Below are 23,033 nucleotides of genomic sequence, written 5' to 3'. Positions count from 1 at the left end.
CCCAATTATTTTACTTGCTTGACTGTTTAATTGGAGATTTTGCCTACATCTAAACAAATTGTTTAACTCATCAAGTAATGTCACAAAGGGGATTGATGGAAATGCTTTTATGGTCCATTGATTTGAATTACATGGAATTCAGTTTTAAACAATGTAACTTAACTAACCAGTGTTGTCTTCATTAATCAAGGCATCATCTTGTCTCTGCTGCAGTTCAGTCACTCTGCTGACATTTAGGAGAAGAGGCTCTGACCTGGTACCCATGTTAGCTTCCCTCCACCCCACATGGTTATCTGCACAAAATACAGTTGGTGGAGAAGGTAGCATTGCAGTTAGTGTGGCTTTGGAAAGAGCCGCAGTAAGACAGATGCCATTCTCTTTGGCCTTCAGCCTCTCATCATTATCAGCATCAGCTCACAGAAATGCTGAGCTAGGACTGATACAGCTTTGGAATGCTGACCTGCTGCTCTGAACTGTTTTCCAGCGAATCCAGTTACAGACCTCAGTTGAGAGACTTGCAGAATGTCCATGGAAAGTGCATTTCATAGACAAGGTCAGAGCCTCTTACTCAGAGCCACTTAGGACTAATGAATTCAGGCCTCCTGCCCTGTCTGCTTGACATCCTGGTTCAGACAGTCAGGATATAATGAGGCCTCAGGACAGCATACATTGTAAAAATGTTTTATTTTATCAGAATAGTAACCTGGAAAGAGCACTGGATTGGATCTTTAGCCATCCTGAGTTTGAGGAGGACAGTGACTTTGTGATCGAGATGGAGAATAACGCCAATGCGAACATCGTTTCTGAGGCCAAACCCGAAGGACCTAGAGTCAAGGATGGATCTGGAAGTAAGTTCTTGCCTCAGGGACTGCTCAAGGGGTTGTGGTACATTCTCTTCACGCCCTTCCCTCCCACTCCTGCATGTTGACATCTTTAAAGTGAAAGTGAAGTTGCATTGTCGGACTCTTTGCGACCCCATGGACTGTAGCCTACCAGACTCCTCTGTCCATGGGATTTTCCAGGCAAGAGTAGTGGAGTGGGGTGCCATTTCCTTCTCCAGAGGATCTTCCCGACCCAGGGATCAAACCTGGGTATCCACATTGTAGGCAGACGCATTTACCATCTGAGCCGCTAGGGAAGTCTGCCATCATTCAAACCTTAGCATAGATCCCAGCTTCTCATAAATGGTGCTGCTGCTGCTAAGCTGCCGCTGCTGCTAAGTTGCTTCACTCATGTCCGACTCTGTGCGACCCCATAGACGGCAGCCCACCAGGCTTCCCCCGTCCCTGGGATTCTCCAGGCAAGAACACTGGAGTGGGTTGCTATTTCCTTCTCCAATGCATGAAAGTGAAAAGTGAAAGTGAAGTCGCTCAGTCGTGTCTGACTCTTCACGACCCCATGGACTGCAGCCAACCAGGCTCCTCCATCCATGGGATTTTCCAGGCAAGAGTACTGGAGTGGGGTGCCATTGCCTTCTCCACATGAATGGTGCACTTGGCTACTTCTCTTGGGCCAGGGTGACCTGGGGGAGTCTTGGCAGACTCAGGCATGCCACCTGGTGTGTACGCCTCACTTTAGTGCCAGCTCTGACTTGCTCTGTGCTTTGAGGTGAAATTCCATTGTAGGCCATGAACACTTTTGTCCCAAAGAGAGCCGTTACTTTCGTGGTAACATTTTTGAAGAGTTGAAAAGCGATCTTATACCCTTGACCCTATCATTGCTCATACCTCCTCCTGATCATTTTCTGAAGGGCTGTCAGGTCAGGAAGAACTGCTGTAGGTGCATGTGGTGCCCTCCATCAGTAAACACATATATGTCACCCTGTGCTGAGCATGACTCTAAGCACTTTATGTAGACACTCATTTAATCCTCACCATACCCATTTTACAGGTAAGAAAACAGAGCCATAGAAAGATTAGATAACGTTGCCCAAGATCACATAGTTCTTCAGAGGTAGAGCCAAGATTCAAAGTCAGAATGCATGTTCCTGCCTACTCTGTACCCTGTCTCTCGGGCTCTCCTTCCCTACAGCATCAGAGCCTGGCAGCCACCACCCCCTGCCATCAGGTCCCAGCTAGCTCGTCTCTCGGTGTTGTTTCCTCTGCACTCCCCAGACCTACAGCTCACAGGCCTGGTATCGTAGCCACACCATTCAGTGGTCCTCGACCCTCTCTCCTTACCCCTAGGCCTTCATTCAGGCTAACCCTTAGATGCAAATTGCCCCTTCTTTCCCATCACGGCTTGCTAAAATCCTCGTTATTCAGAACTTGGCCACAGGTTCCATTTCTCTGGGCCACTTCCCCAGGTTCTTATCGTAATCAGTCCCTTCTTACCTCACAGGCTGATGACAATTATACCAACATTAACAGTCCTTCACTCATGTCATATTTAGTCTTCACAGTACCCCTGTGAGGTAGGCACTGGGATTGTGTCCATGCTGCAGCTGAGGAAACTGAGGCAGAGAGGGCAAAGTAACTTGCCAAGCTCGCTGTGCTGATGAGAAGTAGAACCAGAATTCCTCCCCACCAGGCAGCCTGTCTGCAGAGCCTGTGCCCCTAGCTCCTGTAATGGGGTGTTTGCTTTTCTTATTAGAGGTATCAGGTTCATCTTGAGATAAAATTAGTTGTGTAAATACCTGTGTCTCCCAGCTGACAGGGAGCTGGTGGAGGACAGAGGCCGTTTTACTTTTATAGAGCTTGTGGTGTCCGGTGCATAGAAAGTACCAACAAAATAATAGTTGTATCTAGTTAAATTCACCAAAACAGCATTTGTTCCTATAATGGTATGACATGTAGCTTCATGGTCTTACCAGACCTAACACGTATGCATTGATATGGCTCTAGAGACAGAGGGGGAGGGAAATTTCCTTCTTCTTTTATATAAAACAGGTATTTCTTCACTGAAACTGTGTTAATGCGACTAGATAAGAAAAGGACGAGCTATAGTTCTCCCAACTTCCAACCTGTCTAAAGAGGGTTGTGTTACTTTTTGGAAATCACTGCCTGGGCTAAAATATTAAAAGCTGTTATGGACAAGTTACTCAATAATTCACGAGCAGGATTTATTATGTGTTCCATGTCCATTGGTTCCCCACTTCCTTGATTTTCTGTAATGGACTTTAGGATGGTGAGTTCCTGCAGAAGGAATAAACCACAAGATGGGGCCCTTGTAACGCCGCCAAGGTAGTTGGCTGCAGAGGGAGGGAGGGTCTGATCATTAGGGTTTCCTGTCTTCTGATGGAGCTTGGACAGACCAACCATTCTCTAAGAGATGGTCATTAATGATACAGAACAGCCACATCCTCTCCTCGGGCTTACTGAACTCAGAGTGACCTGCACGTATTCCTGTTTTTTGTCGCATCCTTGAATAGGATTTCATGAAGTTTTTAAACACCCTTGAATTTAAAGGCGCTCTGGGCCAAACTCTGTGGTTCTTACTCCTCATCACTTCCAAATTTAGCAATTATGGTTGAGTGTGGGGAAGGAGACAGTGATGCACTATGAAAAAGCACACGGAGGATATGCAGAATCTAAGGGCAGTAGGAGGAGAAAAATTTAGTTATAAAAAATGCATAAACCACCCTAACTCATCAAATGCATTCTGCGTGGGATTTTGCAGAAGAACAGATGCTTTTCCAGTAGCCTTTCCAGCACTGTGTCTGGCCCATGGGAGGTGATGAGCAAATGAATGACTGCATGAAGAAGTGAAGGCCACGTGGTGGTGGTCACAGGGGCTGTTTGTTTGCTGCCTCCACTGAGTGCCGCCTGGAGGAACTAGCAGTGGACTGCTGCATTCTGTTGCCGAGACCACAGGAAAGGGGAAAAATGACATCTTTTTCTTCGCTGCATTAGCATCTGAATGCATGTTGGTCACTTTTCTTGTTTTCCTTTTCCAAAAATTAACATTTATGTTATTTTTTCTTCCAATGAAAAGGATGTATAATAACTTTAGCAACTTGAGAAAATGCAGATCTATGAAAAGAGGAAAATGATAATTACAATCCTACTGGCCAGTCATAACCCAGTCACTGTTAAATATTTTGTGTATATCCTTTTTTAGATCTTTCTTGGCAAAAAAAAAAAAAAAGAATGTAAAAATATATATTTATAGAAATATAGCATTCTATTCTATACATGATATCTTTAAGATATTGAAAGGTAGTTAATTTACAATGTATTAGTTTCAGGTGTACAGCATAGTGATTCAGTATTTTTATAGCTGATACTCCATTTATAGTTATTACAAAATAATGACTGTATTTCCCTGTGTTGTACATTATAGCCACTATTCATGCTATTTTATAGCCTGCTCATTTCCTAACTATGGGTATACATTATGTAAATCCAAGTCATTGAACATATGTTAATATTCAGTTGTACCATAATATATATACCTAATTCTAGGCCAGCTAGCTATTATTTAAATAAAAGACAATTTCAGAAAGAGTTTTAAATAACAGGGTTATTTGCACATTCAGAAGGTGTTGGCAGTGATTTTTAAATAATACATTATTCTTGAAGGGTGAATTCCGTCCACAGAAGTACAACAAATGCTTCTTTCTGTCTCTATCGAGGTAATAAACATTTGTTCAACATTTAAGTTTCTTTCATTTCTTCCCTCCTCCACTCCACTCCCTTCTTTTTTCCTGTAATGAGTATTCTTGAGCTCTCCCTTCTTCTTTTTTTTAAAGTTACTTTAAATAAATTGTTTTTTTCTTTGCTGCACCAGGTCTTGGTTGCAGCCCACTGACGCTTTAGTAGTAGCATGCGAACTCTTCTTAATTGTGAGTTTCCTGACCAGGGATTGAACCTGGGCCCCCTGATTTGGAAGCTCAGAGTCTTAGCCATTAGACCACCAGGGAAGGCCCTTCTTTATTATTTCTTTAGGGTGAGTTTCTGGAAGTGAAGTTTTGGAGTCAAATGTGTGTTTTGAGATGTGAATACAGATGATTGCTTCACTCCCCTCAAACACCCATGAGCTCCTTTCCCATCCTTCCCAGCGGTGCTGTTGGCCAAGCACTCTTCATATTTTTCATATCCTTATTGCCTAGTTGTTTTTCTTTTTGTGTTAATTGCCTCCTCACTTTCTTTGCCCATTGCCCATTTTTATTGAAGTGTTTAGATATTTTTTTTATTGATTTGTTTGACAGTTTCAAGTATTGTAAATTATACCTCGTAGCTTTATAGTATTGAGTTTTTCTGGCAGAAACATGTTTTCTTTTGCTTTATCTCCCCTTTCTCCTGCCCCTGAAGCTATATGGTTTTCCATATAGTTGTATGTGTTTCCGGTTTAGTTACTTCTCAGAATTACATATTCTGTGTTGTTCAGTCACTCAGTCATGTCTGACTCTTTGCAGCCCTATGGACTGCAGCATGCCAGGCTTCCCAGTCCTTCACCATCTCCCAAAACTTGCTCAGACTTGTGTCCATTGAGTTGGTGGTGCCATCCAACCATCTTATCTTCTGTCGCCCTTCTCCTCCTGCCATCGGTCTTTTCTAGCATCAGGGTCTTTTCCAATGAGTTGGCTCTTTATATCAGGTAGCCAAAGTATTGGAGCTTAAGCTTCAGCATTAGTCCTTCCAGTGAATATTCAGGGTTGATTTCCTTTAGGAAAAGGAAATTTCCTTTGATCTCCTTGTTGTCCAAGGGACTTTCAAGAGTCTTCTCCAGTACCACAATTCAAAAGCATCAATTCTTTGGCACTCAGCTTTTCTTATGGTCCAACTCTCACATCCATACATGACTACTGGAAAAACCATAGCCTTGACTAGACGGACCTTTGTTGGCAAGTGATGTCTCTGCTTTTTAATATGATGTCTAGGTTTGTCATAGCTTTTCTTCCAAGGAGCAAGCGTCTTTTTGATATCATGGCTGCAGTCACCATCCAAAGTGATTTTGGAGCCCCCAAAAATAAAGTCAGTCACTGTTTCCATTTTTTCACCATCTGTTTGCTGTAAAGTGGTGGACCAGATGCCATGATCTTCGTTTCTGAATGTTGAGTTTTAAGCCAGCTTTTTCACTCTCCTCTTTCACTTTCATCAAGAAGCTCTTTAGTTCATCTTCGCTTTCTGCCATAAGGGTGGTGTCATCTACATATCTGAGGTGATATGGAGAAATCAAGATTTCTCCCAGCAAGCTTGATTCCAGCTTGAGACTTATCCAGCCCAGCATTTTGCGTAATGTACTCTGCATATAAGTTAAATAAGCAGGGTGACAATATACAACCTTGATGTACTCCTTTCCCAATTCTGAACCAGTTCGTTGTTCCATGTCTGGTTCTAACTGTTGCTTCTTGACCTCCATACAGGTTTTTCAGGAGGCAGGTAAGGTGGTCTGGTTTTCTTATCTCTAAGAATTTTCCACAGTTTGTTGTGATCCACACAGTCAAAGGCTTTAGTGTAGTCCATGAAGCAGAAATAGATGTTTTTCAGAAATTTGCTTGTGTTTTTTTTTTTTAATGGTCCCACGATGTTGGCAGTTTGATCTCTGGTACCCCTGACTTTTCTAAATCCTGCTTCTACATATGGAAGTTCTCGGTTCACATACTATTGAGCTTAACTTGAAGGATTTTGAGCATTACCTTGCTAGCATGTGAAATGAGTGCAGTTGTGTGGTAGTTTGAGCATTCTTTGGCATTACCCTTCTTTGGGATTGGAATGAGAACTGACCTTTTCCAGTCCTGTGGCCACTGCTGAGTCTTCCAAATTTGCTGGCATATTGAGTGCAGCACTTTCACAGCATCATCTTTAAGTACTTGGAATAGCTCAACTGGAATTCCATCACCTCCACTAGCTTTGTAGTAATGCTCCCTAAGGCTCACTTGACTTCACACTCCAGGATGTCTGGCTCTAAAGGAGTGATCACACAATCATGGTCATTCAGGTCATTAAGACCTTTTTTGTGTAGTTCTTCTGTGTATTCTTGCCATCTCTTCGTAGTATCTTCTGCTTCTGTTAGGTCCATACTGTATCTACCCTTTATTGTGCCCATCTTTGCATGAAATGCTCCCTTGGTATCTCCAGTTATCTTGAAAAGATCTGTAATCTTTTCCATTTTGTTTCCCTCTGTTTCTTTGCATTGTTCACTGAGGAAGGCTTTTTTTTTTTTTAATCTCTCCTTGCTATTCTTTGAAACTCTGCATTCAGATGGGTATATCTTTCCTTTTTTTCCTTTGCCTTTTACGTCTCTTCTTCTCTCAGCTATTTGTAAAGCCTCCTCAGACAACCATTTTGCCTTTCTGCATTTCTTTTTCTTGGGGATGGTTTTAATCACTGCCTCCTATACCAGTGTTGCGAACCTCCATCCATAGTTCTTTAGGCACTCTTATCAGATCTAATCCCTTGAATCTATTTGTCACTTCCACTGTGTAATCGTAAAGGATTTGATTTAGGTCATACCTGAGTGGCCTGTTGTTTCCCTACTTTCTTCAATTTAAGTCTTGAGTTTTGCAATAAGGAGTTCATGATCTGAGCCATAGTCAGCTCCTGGTCTTGTTTTTGCTGACTGTATAGAGCTTCTCCATCTTCCTGCAAAGAATATAAGCAGTCTGGTTTTGATATTGACCATCTGATGATGTCCATGTGTAGAGTTGCCTCGTGTTGTTGGCACAGGGTGTTTGCTTATGACCCTTGTGTTCTCTTGGCAAAACTCGGTTAGCCTTTGCCCTGCTTCATTTTGTACTCTAAGGCCAAACTTGCCTGTTACTCCAGGTATCTCTTCCTACTTTTCATTCCAATCCCCTATGATGAAAAGGACAACTTTTTTTGGTGTTAGTTAGAGAAGGTCTTGTAGGTCATCATAGAACTATTCACTTTCAGCTTCTTTGGCATTAGTTGTTGTGGCATAGACTTGGATTACTGTGATATTGAATGGTTTGCCTTGGAGATGAACAGAGATCATTTTGTCGTTTTTGAGGTTGCACGCAAGTACCACATTTCAGACTCTTCTGTTGACTGTGAGGGCTACTGCATTTCTTCTAAGGGATTCTTGCCCACAGCGATAGATATAATGGTCATCTGAATTAAATTTGCCCATTTCCATTCATTTTAGTTCACCGATTCCTAAAATGTTGATGTTCACTCTTACCATCTTCTGTTTGACCACTTCCAGTTTACCTTGATTGATTGATCTAACATTCCAGGTTCCTGTGCAGTATTGTTCTTTACAGCATCAGATTTTACTTTCACCATGAGATACATTCACAGCTGGGCATTGTTTCAGCTTTGGCCCATCCTCTTCATTTCTTCTGGAGCTATTTCTCTGCTCTTCTCCAGCAGCACATTGGACATCTACTGACCTAGGGGGTTCATTTTTCAGTGTCATATTTTTTTGCCTTTTCATACTGTTCATGGGACACTCAAGCCAAGAATGATGAAGTGGTTTGCCATTCCCTTCACCAGTGGACCACATTTTGTCAGAACTCTCCACCATGACCCGTCTGTCTTGGGTGGTTTCCTCCATCGCATGGCTCATAGTTTCATTAAGATGCACAAAGCTGTGATCAATTTGGTTAGTTTTCGGTGATTGTGGTTTTGTCTCTGTCTGCCCTCTGATGGATGAGGATAAGAGGCTTGTGCAAGCTTCCTGATAAAGGAGGGACTGGCTGGCTGTAGGGGAAACTGGGTCTTGCTTTGATGGGAAAGGCCATGCTTAGTAAATCTTTATTCCAATTTTCTGTTGATATATTTTCTAAACTGTTTCTCCTGGGTTTTGATAAGTTCCTGATCTTGCAGTTGGCCTTTCTGCAGGGATTTGATTAGAATTATATTGAATTCATAGGTTCTACTCTGAAAAATATGTATTCTTTATAGGTGAGTTGTTTACATTCTCAAGACATTGCTTTTTAACTTTATTTTGGTTGGTGAATTGGCTTGAACATTTGGGGGTAATGAGAAAAATTTAAAGGTTTAGGTAATTTCTATTTAGGAGCAAAATGGACAGCCCAAACAGACAAATCAAATAAAACCAACAACAGTTTTCAGGGTTCTTTTATAAGTAGTAGGATTGCTAAGCCAAACTTGTTTAAACAAAATGGTATGTGTTGTATCATAAAAGCTAGCAGGTCCCAGGAAGACTTGACTTTGGGCATGCCCTTGACTCCAGAACGCAAACCCTTTTGTCTGGGTGTATCGTCTGCCTCTGTTTCCTTAGGGTTTGTTCCAGTCTTAAACAGGCACTCCCTCATGGCCACAGGATGGCTGCCAATGCTTCGTACTATTAAAACTTTCCAGGTTAAAATTCAGCAGAAAGTGTCTTGTCCCAGAGTTCTCTGCAGAGGTTCTGAGCATATGAGGGTCTGTCTTCAGGTGGTGCTAGTGGTAAAGAGCCTGCCTGCTAATGAAGGGGGCACAAGAGATGCAGGTTTGATCCCTGGGGTGGGAAGATCCCTTGGAGGAGGGCATGGCAACCCACTCTCTTTGCCTGGAGAATCCCATGGACAGAGGAACCTTGTGGTTCTGACTCCTTTGTGACCTCATGGACTTTAGTCCACCAGGCTCCTCTGTCCATGGGATTTCCCAGGCAAGAATACTGGAGTAGGTTACCATTTCCTTCTCCAGGGGGTCTTCCCAATCCAGGCATCAAACTCGTGTCTCCTGCATTGGCAGGAGAATTCTTTACTGCTGAGTCACAAGGGAAGACCTAAGAGTAGGTTACTCTTACTTTAAGGAGTAGCGTGGCTACTGGGATGTCACTACAGCCTGTTAACTCCGAAAATAATGACATGGAAGGTGTTTGAACTGGAAAAACAGTGACTGGGATTAAAGGAGCACTTGCATCAAATTCTTCCTTTAGGGAATGTGTTAATTAAAGATGTCTACTGTCATCTTTTTGAATGAGGAAGCAATGTCATTGCCTGATGTTACCTAATTTGATTAAAAGGGTTCATGCTTTCAACACTTGGTGTAAAAGCAGCTGTGCTTTACTGAATGTCTACTAAATGCCAGGCATTTCTGTTACTGATTTTTCCTGGCTCCTCACAGTGAGAAAGTGGTAGCTAATAAGATACCTACTTGCTTGTGGTACGACCACCTTGTAATTTAGGTCTGGCTGATTTTGAAGGCTGCATTTTGTCCTTTGCCCCCTCTTGAGTCATCCTATTTCAGGTTTTCTAAATTGGAACACAGGCAGGAGCCTATTTTTCAGAAGACTATTTATGGTCATCTCTTACCTGTCTTAAGAGCTATACTTAACTTTCTGTTGAGTTTTTGAAATTCTTAAGAAGTGGGAAATCAAGTCATCAGTCTGACCTATCTGGGCTCCTACCATTTGCAAAATCGTTCCTGTTTCTGTGTCGCACTTAATGAGTGCTTAGTTGTTTTTTTTTTTTTAAAGAACTCACTGATTGCCAATGTAATTAAAATGTGATTAGGCTGTGATTACTCAGAACCTGCTCCGGCTCCTTCAGCCACATCGCTCTAATGGTGCAGACATATTCTGCTGCAGCTGAGAATTTTCCAGCAAGGAGAGCAGAGAGACATTTCATTTACATAATGGTGGGGCTCCCACGATTCAGAACTCCCCAAGGAGTGCAGTCAGAATGGGAGCTGTAGAGCAGAGGCACAGCGGGCCGGGGAGGCTAAGCCCCGGGGGCTCCTCAAAAGCCGCACACACTGAATACATCTGGGTTCTCTTTCTCACTCCCCGTCAGCTCCTGTGCTTTTCAGTGGTACTATGGAAGTTGAGAGGAAGCCACTCTGGAGTAAACTAATTTACACTGAAGTATAAGTGGCCAGGAACTATTGAGCTTGGAGGAAAGTCTTTGCTACTTGTTGTTTTAGGCAGTATGACAATGAGAAGGCCAGGTGGATTGGTGATTTTGAGTTGGCTGGAGTTGGGGAGGCAATTTGTAGACCTTTTAAGATTCTGTCCATGTTATCAGTTACCTTAAGCTGTTATTGATTTACTGAAATCCTCCGTTCTCTCTTTTTTGGGAATTGAATGGTTTTCTAAAGGCTCCAAATCCACTCCTTGCCCCCCACCACACACCGTGGGTCTTTTCTCAGAGCAGGAATGAGGGAGACCAAGCAGTTGAAGGTAGGGAGATTGCAGGTGTAGGATGCTTGTGAGTCAGATGCTGGGAAATTGGGAATGACATTTTCCCTTCTGTCGTTAGGGATGGGTAATGAAACATATTATTCAAGTTAGGAAGATTCAGCTGGAAAATTCAGTCTTGGTTTCTCATCCGCAGGCTGCAGAGCACCCGGGGTCTTGGTGTTTGTTCCAAGCAGTTTTTGGTGTTTCTGTAATCTGGGGAGATGTCTGTGTGCTGTCAGCCGTGTCCGACTCTTTGTGACCCCATGGACTGTAGCCCACCAGGCTTCTCTGTCCTTGGGATTTCCCGGGCAAGAATACTGGAGTGGGTTGCCATTTTCTTCTCCAGGGAATCTTCCCAACCCAGGATTGAACTCAGATCTCTTGCATTGACAGATAAATTGTTTATTGTCTGAGCCACCAAGGAAACCCTGTATTCTGAGCACTCTGTAAACGGACTAAATAATGTGTCCTGCCCTCACAGTCTCATGCTTTTTAAGTAGATATACATGCTTAAATGATTTATAAAATGTAAATTAATCACACTCCTGAATCTAGCATTGCTTTTGGTCATTGTGTGTTGTTAAACTATAGTTTTCAAAAAAGTAAAATGACTGTCAGGTACATGAAAACTGAACCTATAGACAGATTTTCTTTGATTTATTAGGGAACCAGTTAGTTGTTATTACTGATTCAAAAGCATCTGAAAAGATGCTTTTAGAATATTTGAAGATAATCTGATGGCTGAGTTAGATGTATAATTAGTATCTATGAGGATCATAACTCCTGGAAGTTACAGGTGTTGGCAGAAGAAAAACCTCAGAATCTAAAAGTTGCAAGTATTATTCAGGGAACCTACTGAGGACAGTATCATCTGAGGAATTCTCTGAAGAGGTAAAGAAGGAGCCAAGGTATATATTAATAGGAGTTTTGCTAGCAGAAAAACATGTAGTTGAACATCAAAAGCTTACTGCTAATCACAAAGAAAACATATTTCAAGTTAATGATCATAGTACTTTTCCATGTCCGGGAAGATGCAAGATTCTTAGCTCATTGAAATCATTCCTTAGAAATGAGTCTTAACTGTCTGTCTAAGGTCGGTATCCAGAGTACAGAAAGGTTACTGTTTCTTCTCCCTCCTGAATTCCCTGAGGCTGCACTGTGGCCAGTGGGAGCAGCTGAAGGCTTGTTCTTTGTAGAGCTGGAATGGCAGGCAGCATTCTCCATCTATAGCGCCCCCTCCTGGTCACAGATTTGATCTAGGGTTGTGAGGCATTTCATGACAAATTTGTCCCACTGTACTAGGAATTCTCCTGCTTAGGTCAGAGGGGGATTTCGTTGATAGGCCATTCAACAAGGTTTTTTGTTTTTTTGTTTTTTTTCAATTAGGCCCTGTTGATAACCTAAAATTCTCTGGCTTGTCTGTCATACTAGTTTACAATCTAGGAAGTTCTTTCCCTTATTCTTCTTTCTACGTCTTGTTGTTCAGTCACTCAGTTGTGTCTGACTCTTTGCGACCCCATGCACTACAGCTCACCAAGCTTCCCTGTCCTTCACTATCTCCCAGAGTTTATTCAAACTCATGCCCATTGATTTGGTGATGCCATCCAACCATCTTATTCTATGTTGCTCCCTTCTCCTCCTGCCTTCAATCTTCCCCACCATCAGGGTCTTTTCATCAGGTGGCCAAAGTATTGGAGCTTTAACATCAGCCTTTGCAATGAATACTCGGGATTGATTTCCTTTAAGATGGACTGGTTTGATCTCCTTGTTTTTCAAGGGACTCTCAGGAGTCTTGTCCAACACCACAATTTGAAAGCATCAATTCTTTGGCGCTCAGCCTTCCTTATGGTCCAACTCTCACATCTGTACATGACTACTGGAAAACCATGGCTTTGACTATACAGACCTTTGTTGGTAAAGTGATGTCTAGGTTTGTCACGGCTTTTCTTCCACGGAGCAAGCGTCTTTTAATGTCATGGCTCCAGGGCTTCCCTGGTGGCTCAGCAGTAAATAATCTGCCTGAGATGCAGGAATTCTAGGAGATACAGGTTCAATCCCTAGGTTGGGAAGATCCCTTGGAGGAGAACATGGCAACCCACTCCAGTATTCTTGCCTGGAGAATCCCATGGACAGAGGAGCCAGGCTGGCTACAGTCTATAAAGTTGCAGAGAGATGAACTGAAGCGACTTAGCACACATACAGTCACTGTCCACAGTGATTTTGGAGCCTGAGAAAATGTAGTCTGTCACTGTTTCCATTTCTTCCTCCCATCTTTTTGCCATGAAGTGATGAACCAGATGCCATGATCTTAGTTTTTGGATGTTGAGTTTTAAGCCAACCTTTTCAGTCACCTCTTTCACTTTGATTAAGAGGCTTTTTAGTTCATCTTCGCTTTCTGCCAAAAGGGTGGTGTCATCTGCATATCTGAGGTTATTGATACTTCTCCCTGCAATCTTGATTCCAGCTTCATCCAGCCTGGCATTTCACCTGATGTACTCTGCATATCAGTTAAATAAGCAGGGTGACAATATATAGCTTTGACATACTCCTTTCCCAGTTTGGAATCAGTCTGTTGTTCCATGTCCAGTCTAACGGTTGCTTCTTGATTGGCATACAGGTTTCTCAGGAGGCAGGTAAGGTGGTCTGATATCCCAACTCTTTAAGAATTCCACACAGTCAAAGGCTTTAGTGTAGTCAATGAAGCAGAAGTATATGTTCTTCTGCAATTCCCTAGTTTTTTTTATGGTCCAGCAGATGTTGGCATTTTGATCTCTGGTTCCTCTGCCTTTTCTAAGTTCAGTTTCTACATCTGGAAGTTCTCAGTTCACACACTGTTGAAGCCTAACTTGAAAGATTTTGAGGATTACCTTACTAACATGTCAAATGAGCCCAGTTGTGTAGTAGTTTGAATGTTCGTTGGCATTACCCTTCTTTGGGATTGGAATGAAATCTGACCTTTTCCAGTCCTGTGGCCACTGCTGCGTTTTCTAAATTTACTGGCATATTGAGTGTAGCATTTTAACAGCATCATCTTTTAGGGTTTGAAATAGCTCATCTGGAATTCCATCACCTCCACTAGCTTTGTTTATAGTACTGCTCCCTCAGGCCTACTTGTCTTCACACTCCAGGATATCTGTCTGTTGTTTTCCCTTATTTCTTTGCATTGATCACTGAGGAGGGCTTTCTGCATTTCTTCTTCTTGGGGGTGATTTTGGTCATTGCCTCCTGGACAATGTCATAAACCTCTGTCAGTAGTTCTTCAGGCGCTTTGTCTATCAGATCTACTCCCACGAATCTATTTGTCCCATGTCTAGAGCTGTACTATTATGGTTATTCTGTATAGAGTTATATATCTAATCAGTTACCTCAAGTTGTTTCAGTTCAGTTCAGTCGCTCAGTCGTGTCCGGCTCTTTGTGACCCCATGAATCACAGCACGCCAGGCCTCCCTGTCCATCACCAACTCCCAGAGTTCACCCAAACTTATGTGCATCGAGTCAGTGATGCCATCCAGCCATCTCATCCTCCGTCGTCCCCTTCTCCTCCTGCCTCCAATCCCTCCCAGCATCAGGGTCTTTTCCAATGAGTCAACTCTTCGCATGAGGTGGCCAAAGTACTGGAGTTTCAGCTTTAGCATCAGTCCTTCCAATGAACACCCAGGACTGGTCTCCTTTAGGATGGACTGGTTGGATCTCCTTGCAGTCCAAGGGACTCTCAAGAGTCTTCTCCAACACCACAGTTCAAGAGCATCAATTATTCGGCCCTCGGCTTTCTTCACAGTTCAACTCTCACATCCATACATGACCACTGGAAAAACCATAGCCTTGACTAGATGGACTTTTGTTGGCCAAGTAATATCTCTGCTTTAATATGCTATCTAGGTTGGTCATAACTTTCCTTCCAAGGAGTAAGCGTCTTTTAATTTCACGGCTGCAGTCACCATCTGCAGTGATTTTGGAGCCCCCCAAAATAAAGTCTGATGCTGTATCCACTGTTTCCCCATCTATTTCCCATAAAGTGATGGGACCAGATGCCATGATCTTAGTTTTTTGAATGTTGAGCTTTAAGCCTACTTTTTCACTCTCCTCTTTCACTTTCATCAAGAGGCTTTTTAGTTCCTCTTCACTTTCTGCCATAAGGGTGGTATCATCTGCATATCTGAGGTTATTGATATTTCTCCCAGCAATCTTGATTCCAGCTTGTGCTTCTTCCAGCCCAGCATTTCTCATGATGTACTCTTCATATAAGTTAAATAAGCAGGGTGACAATATACAGCCTTGATGGACTCCTTTTCCTATTTGGAATCAGTCTGTTGTTCCATGTCCAGTTCTAACTGTTGCTTCCTGACCTGCATATAGGTTTCTCAAGAGGCAGGTCAGGTGGTCTGGTATTCCCATCTCGTTCAGAATTTTCCATAGTTTATTGTGATCCACACAGTCAAAGGCTTTGGCATAGTCAATAAAGCAGAAATAGATGTTTTTCTGGAACACTCTTGCTTTTTCCATGGTCCAGCAGATGTTGGCAATTTGATCTCTGGTTCCCCTGCCTTTTCTAAAACCAGCTTGAACATCTGTAAGTTCACGGTTCACATACTGCTGAAGCCTGGCTTGGAGAATTTTGAGCATTACTGTACTAGCGTGTGAGATGAGTGCAATTGTGTGGTAGTTTGAGCATTCTTTGGCATTGCCTTTCTTTGGGATTGGAATGAAAACTGACCTTTTCCAGTTCTGTGGCCACTGCTGAATTTTCCAAATTTGCTGACATACTGAGTGCAGCACTTTCACAGCATCATCTTTCAGGATTTGAAATAGCTCCACTGGAATTCCATCACCTCTACTATTGTTCATAGTGATGCTTTCTAAGGCCCACTTAAGTTCACATTCCAGGATGTCTGGCTCTAGATGAGTGATCACACCATCTTACCCACATAATATAACCTAAGGTTTATCACCACTTATTTGACAATGTCTTCCTATGTAATTAACATACCAATTGAAGCTAATTACTTTGGGTTGTTTCTGGGGCCCTTGGAATCATCTCAAAGTTAGCTAGAGGTCAAAAGAACTTTGTCAAAGAAATCAAAAGGTTTTAAAACGCTTGGTCCTCTAGGATCATAGGTTAGTGTGAAACAATACTTATTCATTGAACCAAAGTGACAATAAAAGATTTGAAAGGCAAATACAGAAAGTTACAACAGATTTCTTAAAAGATAAGGAAACTTTACAGTCTGCTGTCAAAAGCAGATCAGTGTCCCCGGAATACTTTGGAGGGGGTGTCTGTGGTGGCTGATGGCTTAATCCTTACAGAACTGGAATCGCATCAGCACTGGCAGACCTCATTTTAATGTGATTCTCTTTTATGTGTTCAGCAGACATTGTGGTTTTTACAAAGGCTGTGGCCTACATCAAGCAGGTCTGAAGCCATTTTTTCCAATAGCATTTGCTCACTTAGTATTTCTGTGTCACATTTTGGTAATTCTCACAATATTTCAGAGCCCCTGTGTCGGTAATATCCCCTGGAGAAGAGAAGGGCTGTGCACTCTAGTATTCTGGCCAGGAGAATTCTATAGACAGAGGAAGGAGTCTGGCAGGCTACGGTCCATGGAATCGCAAAGAATCAGACACAGTTGAATGACTTTCACTTTCACCAGCAAAAAGATTACAACTAGTGAAGGCTCAGATGATGGTTAGCATTTTTTAATCCATAAAGTATTTTTAAATTAAAATATGCACATTTCTTTTTTAGACATATGCTATTGCATACTGAATAGGCTATAGTATAACGTAAAACATAGTTTTTATTTATGTGCACTGGGAAACCAACAAAATTCATGTGACTTGCTTTATTTAGATAATTGCTTTATTGTGGTGGCCTGGAACCAAACTCACAATCTCTCTGAGGCATGCTTGTATATATTCCACCAGAGAGAACTTTTTGGTGTCTTTGCCAGACAAAAATCTACAAGTTAACAAGTAACAAGTGTGGAATCTTTAATCAGTAGTAAGTGGTGAGAGGAAGTAAGTTCATTACCCTAGACTAGGGCTCTGCACACTTTTTCTCCAGATAGTAAATGTTTTAGGCTTCATGGGCCATACACTTGTCATCTCATATTTTTGAACCCCCTCTTTTCTCCTTTCTCCCTGGCAGCACAGAAACAGGCTGTGGGCTGGATTTGGCCTATGTGGCATCATAGTATGCTAGTCCCTACCCTAGACGATCCTTGGGTGGCCACTTCTCCATATGGTCCTGTTGGGGGAATGTGTGATTTCCTCAGTTCCGTCTTGTTGCAACAAAAATTTGAAGCAATGGACAGACCAGTGTTACGGCTCTGTGTAGTTTCCTTGGATGGACCAGCATTACAGCTCAGTTTTATTTAGAAAGTAAAGGAAAATACATCCTCAAGGTGTGAGGGCTGGCCAACCCAAAAGACATGAAGAGAAGAGAAGCCCCTCCCACCCAATTTTGACTCTTTTTACATGTTTTTTCTCCTCCCCCTGGGCCTGCCCTATGTAAATTGGGCTAGCCAGGAGGACTGTTTGTTTTATCTGAGGTTGTCACTCCATCCTCCTCAGACCTTCCTTTGTTCTATTTTCCCCTGATTTTCCCTTCTTTGTCTTTTAGCCACTGCCATCCTGGATTCCTTTTTCCTATTCTAACTACCTAACAATACAAAAGAGCATTCGGCCCACCTCTTTTGCTTTCCAAGTTTGCATTTAATTTTCCTGACAGTGCTTTCTTTTTCAAAGAGTAAAATCAAGTATAATCCCTTATTACTTTGGCTGGGGGTGGTAAAATTTAGATATTAAAGATTCTTCTTATTAGAAAGGCTTGGGGACATGTTCCTAAATTCAGAAAAGCACAGGTTTGTTGGAAGAGGGAAGTAGGGACGAAGGATGCTAGTTTCAGACACTTTAATTCTGACTCGTTACAGGGACTCCACTGGCCAGAGGTTGAACATGGTAGTTTAGGTAGTTTTGTCCAGTTCCCCTAGACAGTGTAAAAGTGTCCCTGTTGAAAGTCAACAACAACAAAAAATGTTTTGTGTATATATTTGGTTGGGCTGGGTCTTAGCTGAGGCATGCAGAATCTAGTTCCCTGACCAGGAATTGAACTGGGCCTGCTGCACTGGGAGCATGGTGTCCTAGCCACTGGACCACCAGGGAAGTCTTGAAAGTCAACATTTTAAAAGTGATTTACCTTGCTTTACAATGCTTTTTCTAGCTACATAAAAAGGGGTCTCTATTTTCTGAGAGTGTGATGATGCTGTTTTTTGGAGGGAGAAGAATCAGCAGTGGCTTCACTGTCTGGTTTATTCACCCTGATGTTCTCTTTGGAAACAGATATAAATGGAGATTTCTTACCTGTTGAATTTTTTCAAATTTATTGAGACTCTCTCTTTTGTTTGTTCCTAGCAGGAGGCCTTGAATAATGCATGGAGTGGTTGCTTCTATTGATAAACACAGTTAATTTTAATTATAGGACTAAGATTTATGCTAATCTTTTTTCTTTGTTTTTATGATTTTGAGTATACATGTGAGTTAATTGCTTTTAACTAAAGAGGGGAAAATGTCTTTTGGGGGCTTAAAGACATGTTTGGCTGTGAGTGTATGGGTTTGTTCTTTTCTCTATGTCTGTCTGTTTTGTTAACATGCTGGGTTGTTGGTATCTGAGCAACGTTTCACTGAAGTCACCCTGGTTTATTGGGAAGTACTCATTAAATATTTGGTTCAATTATTTTAAGATGTTGTTTTGAAGCTTCCCTGGTGGCCCAGATGGTAAAGAATCCACCTGCAATGTGGGAGACCTGGCTTTGATCCCTGGATTGGGAAGATCCCCTGGAGAAGGGAACAGCTACCCACTCCGGTATTCTTACCTGGAGAATTCCATGGACAGAGAATCCTGGCAGGCTGTAGTCCATGGAGTCACAACTGGACTGAGTGACTCTCACAGTTTAGGGGGATCAGTTCCTTGTGAGGGAAGATCAGTTCCTTGTGAAGGATCATGTTCTTTCTTTATTTCATGAAGATTCTAAGAGGGTATAGCCACCTAGTGGGAGATCAGCCCCAAATCTCTCAAACTGAAGATTTAGAATTTGATATAAAATTATTTCAAAAGAGCTTTAAAAACCAAGCACGGTCAAGGAACATGAAAAAGTTTCAGCTCATACTCACTCTTGTTTAGCAGGTGGTGTGGGTTCTTAGTGACAGGGAACCCTAGGGGACGGCAGACAAGGTCTCTGCATCACTAAGTGCCAGGCAAAATGATTATCATTCACAACTCTTCTTGTCTGTTTTCTGTTTCATACCTGTGATTTTTTTGCTTTTGGTTTTTTTATGTTTTGGAGGGGAGGAGTTGTCAGTTAATGTGATAGCTAACAACAGAAACTTAGTTGATGATGGGAAAGACAATCCTCTCTGATTCATTCCTTTTTAAATATTGCTAATACCCCAATTTATACTTTTATAGGTGGTTTATAAAAATACATACAATATGAAAAGATATAAAAACAAATCGGGACATGGGGTGAAGGAAGACATGCCTACTGCATGTATGTACTGTTTTCTGTGCCTGGAATATTCCAGTAAACAAAACAGACATGTGAAATAAATATTTGGTAATTTTATAATAATAATAAAAAAAACCCCACCAACAAAACAAACTTATTGTCCTTATGGAGGACATAGCCTGGGATAAAAGGAGATAGTGAACAAATACACACATACATATGTGATAAGGTGTTATTTTGAGCTCCATGCACAACAGTAAAGAAAGGTTGGGATGAGGGTGGGGTGGAAGGAGGGGAGGGGTCGCTATTTATGAGGAAGCCCTCTCTGAGATGACATGTGATCTGAGACCTCTATGAAGTGAGGAGCGGATCATGTGGCATCTGAAAGAAGAGTTCCAGGTTGAGGGGACCATAGGTGTGGGGCTTGAAGGCCTCTCTGTCAGTGAGAGGAGTAGCTGGGGCATGCTTGAGTAGCAGCCAGGAGGCTGGAGGGGCTGGAGTGGGGTGAGCAGGAGAGTGGGAGGAGGTTGGGGGCCATCATGGGTCAGTGTAAGAGCGAGCTTTGAAGCCGTACTAAGAATGGTCACTAGGGGGTACGGGAGGAAGCAGGGAGCCCTGGTAGGAGTGGTCTATTGTACTAATTCAGACAGGAGATGCTGGTAACTTGGACTGGGGGTTACTAGTGGAGGTGGTAAGTAGTAGTCGATTCTGTATATATTTTGAAGGAAATGGTGGGAGGATAAACTGGCAATGAAAGGGAACTTTCTTAACCTGATAAAGGGCATCTACCCACACCCCTGGTGGCTCAGCTGGTAAAGAATCCACCTGCAATGAGGGAGACCTGGGTTTGATTCCTGACTTGGGAAGATCCCCTGGAGAAGGGAAAGGCTACTCACTTCACTATTCTGCCCTGGAGAATTCCATGGACTGTATAGTCCATGGGGTCTCAAAGAGTCAGACATGACTGAGCAACTTTCACTTTCACCTAAACCCCACAGCCCACATCATGCTTCATGGTAAAAGACTAAATGCTTTTCCCCTGAGAGCAGGAACAAGATAAGGATGGTCCCCTCTTGCCATTTCTCTTTACTCCTGCCATTTCTGTTTAACATCGTGCAAGAGGTTCTCAGAGAAGGCAATGGCAACCCACTCCAGTACTCTTTCCTGGAAAATCCCATGGATGGAGGAGCCTGGTAGGCTGCAGTCTATGGGGTTGCAAAGTTGGGCATGACTGAGCGACTTCACTTTCACTTCTCACTTTCATGCATTGGAGAAGGACATGGCAACCCACTCCAGTGTTCTTGCCTGGAGAATCCCAGGGATGGGGGAGCCTGGTGGGCTGCCGTCTCTGGGGTCGTACAGAGTTGGACACGACTGAAGCGACTTAGCAGCAGCAGCAGCAAGAGGTTCTAGCCATGGCAGTTAAGCAAGAAAAAGAAATAGGCAAGAAAGAAGTAAAACTATTTCTGTTTGCAAATGACTTGGTCTTGTATATAGAAAGGCTTCCCAGGTGGTGCTAGTGGTAAAGAACCTGCCTGCCAATGCAGGAGACCTAAGAGGCTCAGTTTCGATCCCTGGGTCTGGAAGATCCCCTGGAGGAGGGCATGGCAACCCACTCCAGTACTCTTGCCTGCAGAATCCCATGGACAGGGGAGCCTGACGGGCTATAGTCCACAGGGTTGCAGAGTCAGAAATGACTGAAGCGACTTATCACCCATGTATATAGAAAATTCTAAGGAATTTACTTTAAAAACTATTAGAACTAATAAATGGCTTCAGCAAGATTGCAGGAAACAGGCCAATATACAAAATTCAACTGTAGTTCTATACATGAGTGGTGAACATTCCAGAAATGGAATGAACATAATTCCAGTTAATGCCATGAGACACTTGGAGAGGGAGGGTATACATGAGTGGTGAACATTCCAGAAATGGAATGAACATAATTCCAGTTAATGCCATGAGACACTTGGAGAGGGAGGGTATACATGAGTGGTGAACATTCCAGAAATGAAATGAACATAATTCCAGTAAATGCCATGAGACACTTGGAGAGGGAGGGTGGTGGTGGGAACAGAGTTGGAAAGGGAGGGAGGGAGAGAACGTGGAGGGTAGGTGTGAAGATAGAAGGAAGAAAGGTCTGAGGTCGGAGCCCCAGGTCATTCGTGTTTAAAAGTCCAGAAGAAGAGAAGTCAGGCATCTGGACAACCAAAAGCCATTTCCTGGGGGAAAATGTTTGCGGAGAGGAGGTCTGCAATATGTAGTGTACTGACTGAGGATTCATAGCTGAATGCATGGATTAGTCCTGGTAAACGGCAAGGGAGAGAAAGGATGAGAGAGGGAGCAGCAAGGAAAGGGTCTGTCCAGAACCAACACCCTTGTAAAATGCAACAAAAATTGAGTACCAAAAGAATGAATAGGCAAGCCCGTTTTTTCCCTTCTCAGATTCAACAGACATGAATATTACTCTCAAACTATTATAAACACTCACTCAGCTTCTGTACCTATCCCATCGTAGTCTGTAGCAGTTTGCGGAGACGGACGAGTACCAGTCTGTACACCCACTTTGTGCTGTGAAGGTGTTGTGTAGGCCTCGGATTGGCCAGGGGAGCATGAGCTGAAATTTGTTCACTGTGGATTTGGCACAGCGTCTGTGCTAGATGGCAGGAGGTATTTGTTAGAGAATAAGTGTCCATCTCAGGCTCCAAGAGACTACATATCTCCTTGTTCAGAAAGCATGAAGCCTGAATTTTGGTCCCATTTGGTTTATCATCATGAGCAAGTCAGAAATCACAGGATGTATATTCTGAGCATTATCCCTGTCTATAAATGATAACAGCTATCTGCTTTCTTCCTCTGAATCCTGACATTTCTGTGGTATTTTAGTCTGAATTGCTCATTTAAGCCTCATAGAGCCTTGCAAAGTGGGTGGATTTTGCATTTCTGTGAAGAAAGGAGTTCTGAGAGGCGAAACAACTTCTCCACCCTCATGCTGCTTGGAGGTGATGGAGCCAGGACCACCCTTTTAGGCCCATGTGCTTGCCGCCAGACTGGGCTGTGGGATTTTTAATCCCTTTTCAGATAGGCGCTTACTGTCAGCTCTCCTATATCCTGTTTTGTTACGATTTGCACGTTGAAGTTACTGTCACGTTGCGGGTGTGTGTATGTGTTCTCAGCCTAGCAACTAAATACATTTTGTTTTTAAGTCTGAACAGTTGCTGGATTCCATTCTCCTTGGCACTAAATTCTGAACAGAAGTGCTATTTATTTCTAGAAATGCTGCCTAGTAACTGAGTTGTTTCCTCTTCCACAGTGTATGAATTATTTGCGTTCATCAGTCACATGGGAACGTCTACAATGAGCGGCCACTACGTCTGTCACATTAAAAAGGAAGGAAGGTGAGTCGTTTTAAGAAGGTAAAATGACATCTGTGTTTTATTGAGCACCTGCTATGTGCCACGCACTCCACTGGGTGTCTCATTTGGTCCCCACAGT

At 42.7% G+C, this 23,033-nt stretch overlaps 1 protein-coding gene across 4 annotated transcripts in view; it reads left to right on the top strand.

The window, feature by feature from the left end:
• USP13 (ubiquitin specific peptidase 13) overlaps positions 1-23,033 on the top strand; it is a 134,125-nt gene that overhangs the window by 104,813 nt on the left and 6,279 nt on the right. For all 4 annotated transcript variants that reach the window (XM_052642414.1, XM_052642413.1, XM_052642416.1 and 1 more), the window contains 2 exons: positions 695-848; positions 22,852-22,936. In XM_052642414.1, the coding sequence (XP_052498374.1) occupies positions 695-848; positions 22,852-22,936 (239 nt within the window). The remainder of the gene's footprint in view (positions 1-694; positions 849-22,851; positions 22,937-23,033) is intronic.

Source organism: Budorcas taxicolor, chromosome 1 (genome assembly GCF_023091745.1).
Source record: "Budorcas taxicolor isolate Tak-1 chromosome 1, Takin1.1, whole genome shotgun sequence".
NCBI classification, from domain to species: domain Eukaryota; kingdom Metazoa; phylum Chordata; class Mammalia; order Artiodactyla; family Bovidae; genus Budorcas; species Budorcas taxicolor.
This window is presented reverse-complemented; position numbering and strand designations above follow the sequence as displayed.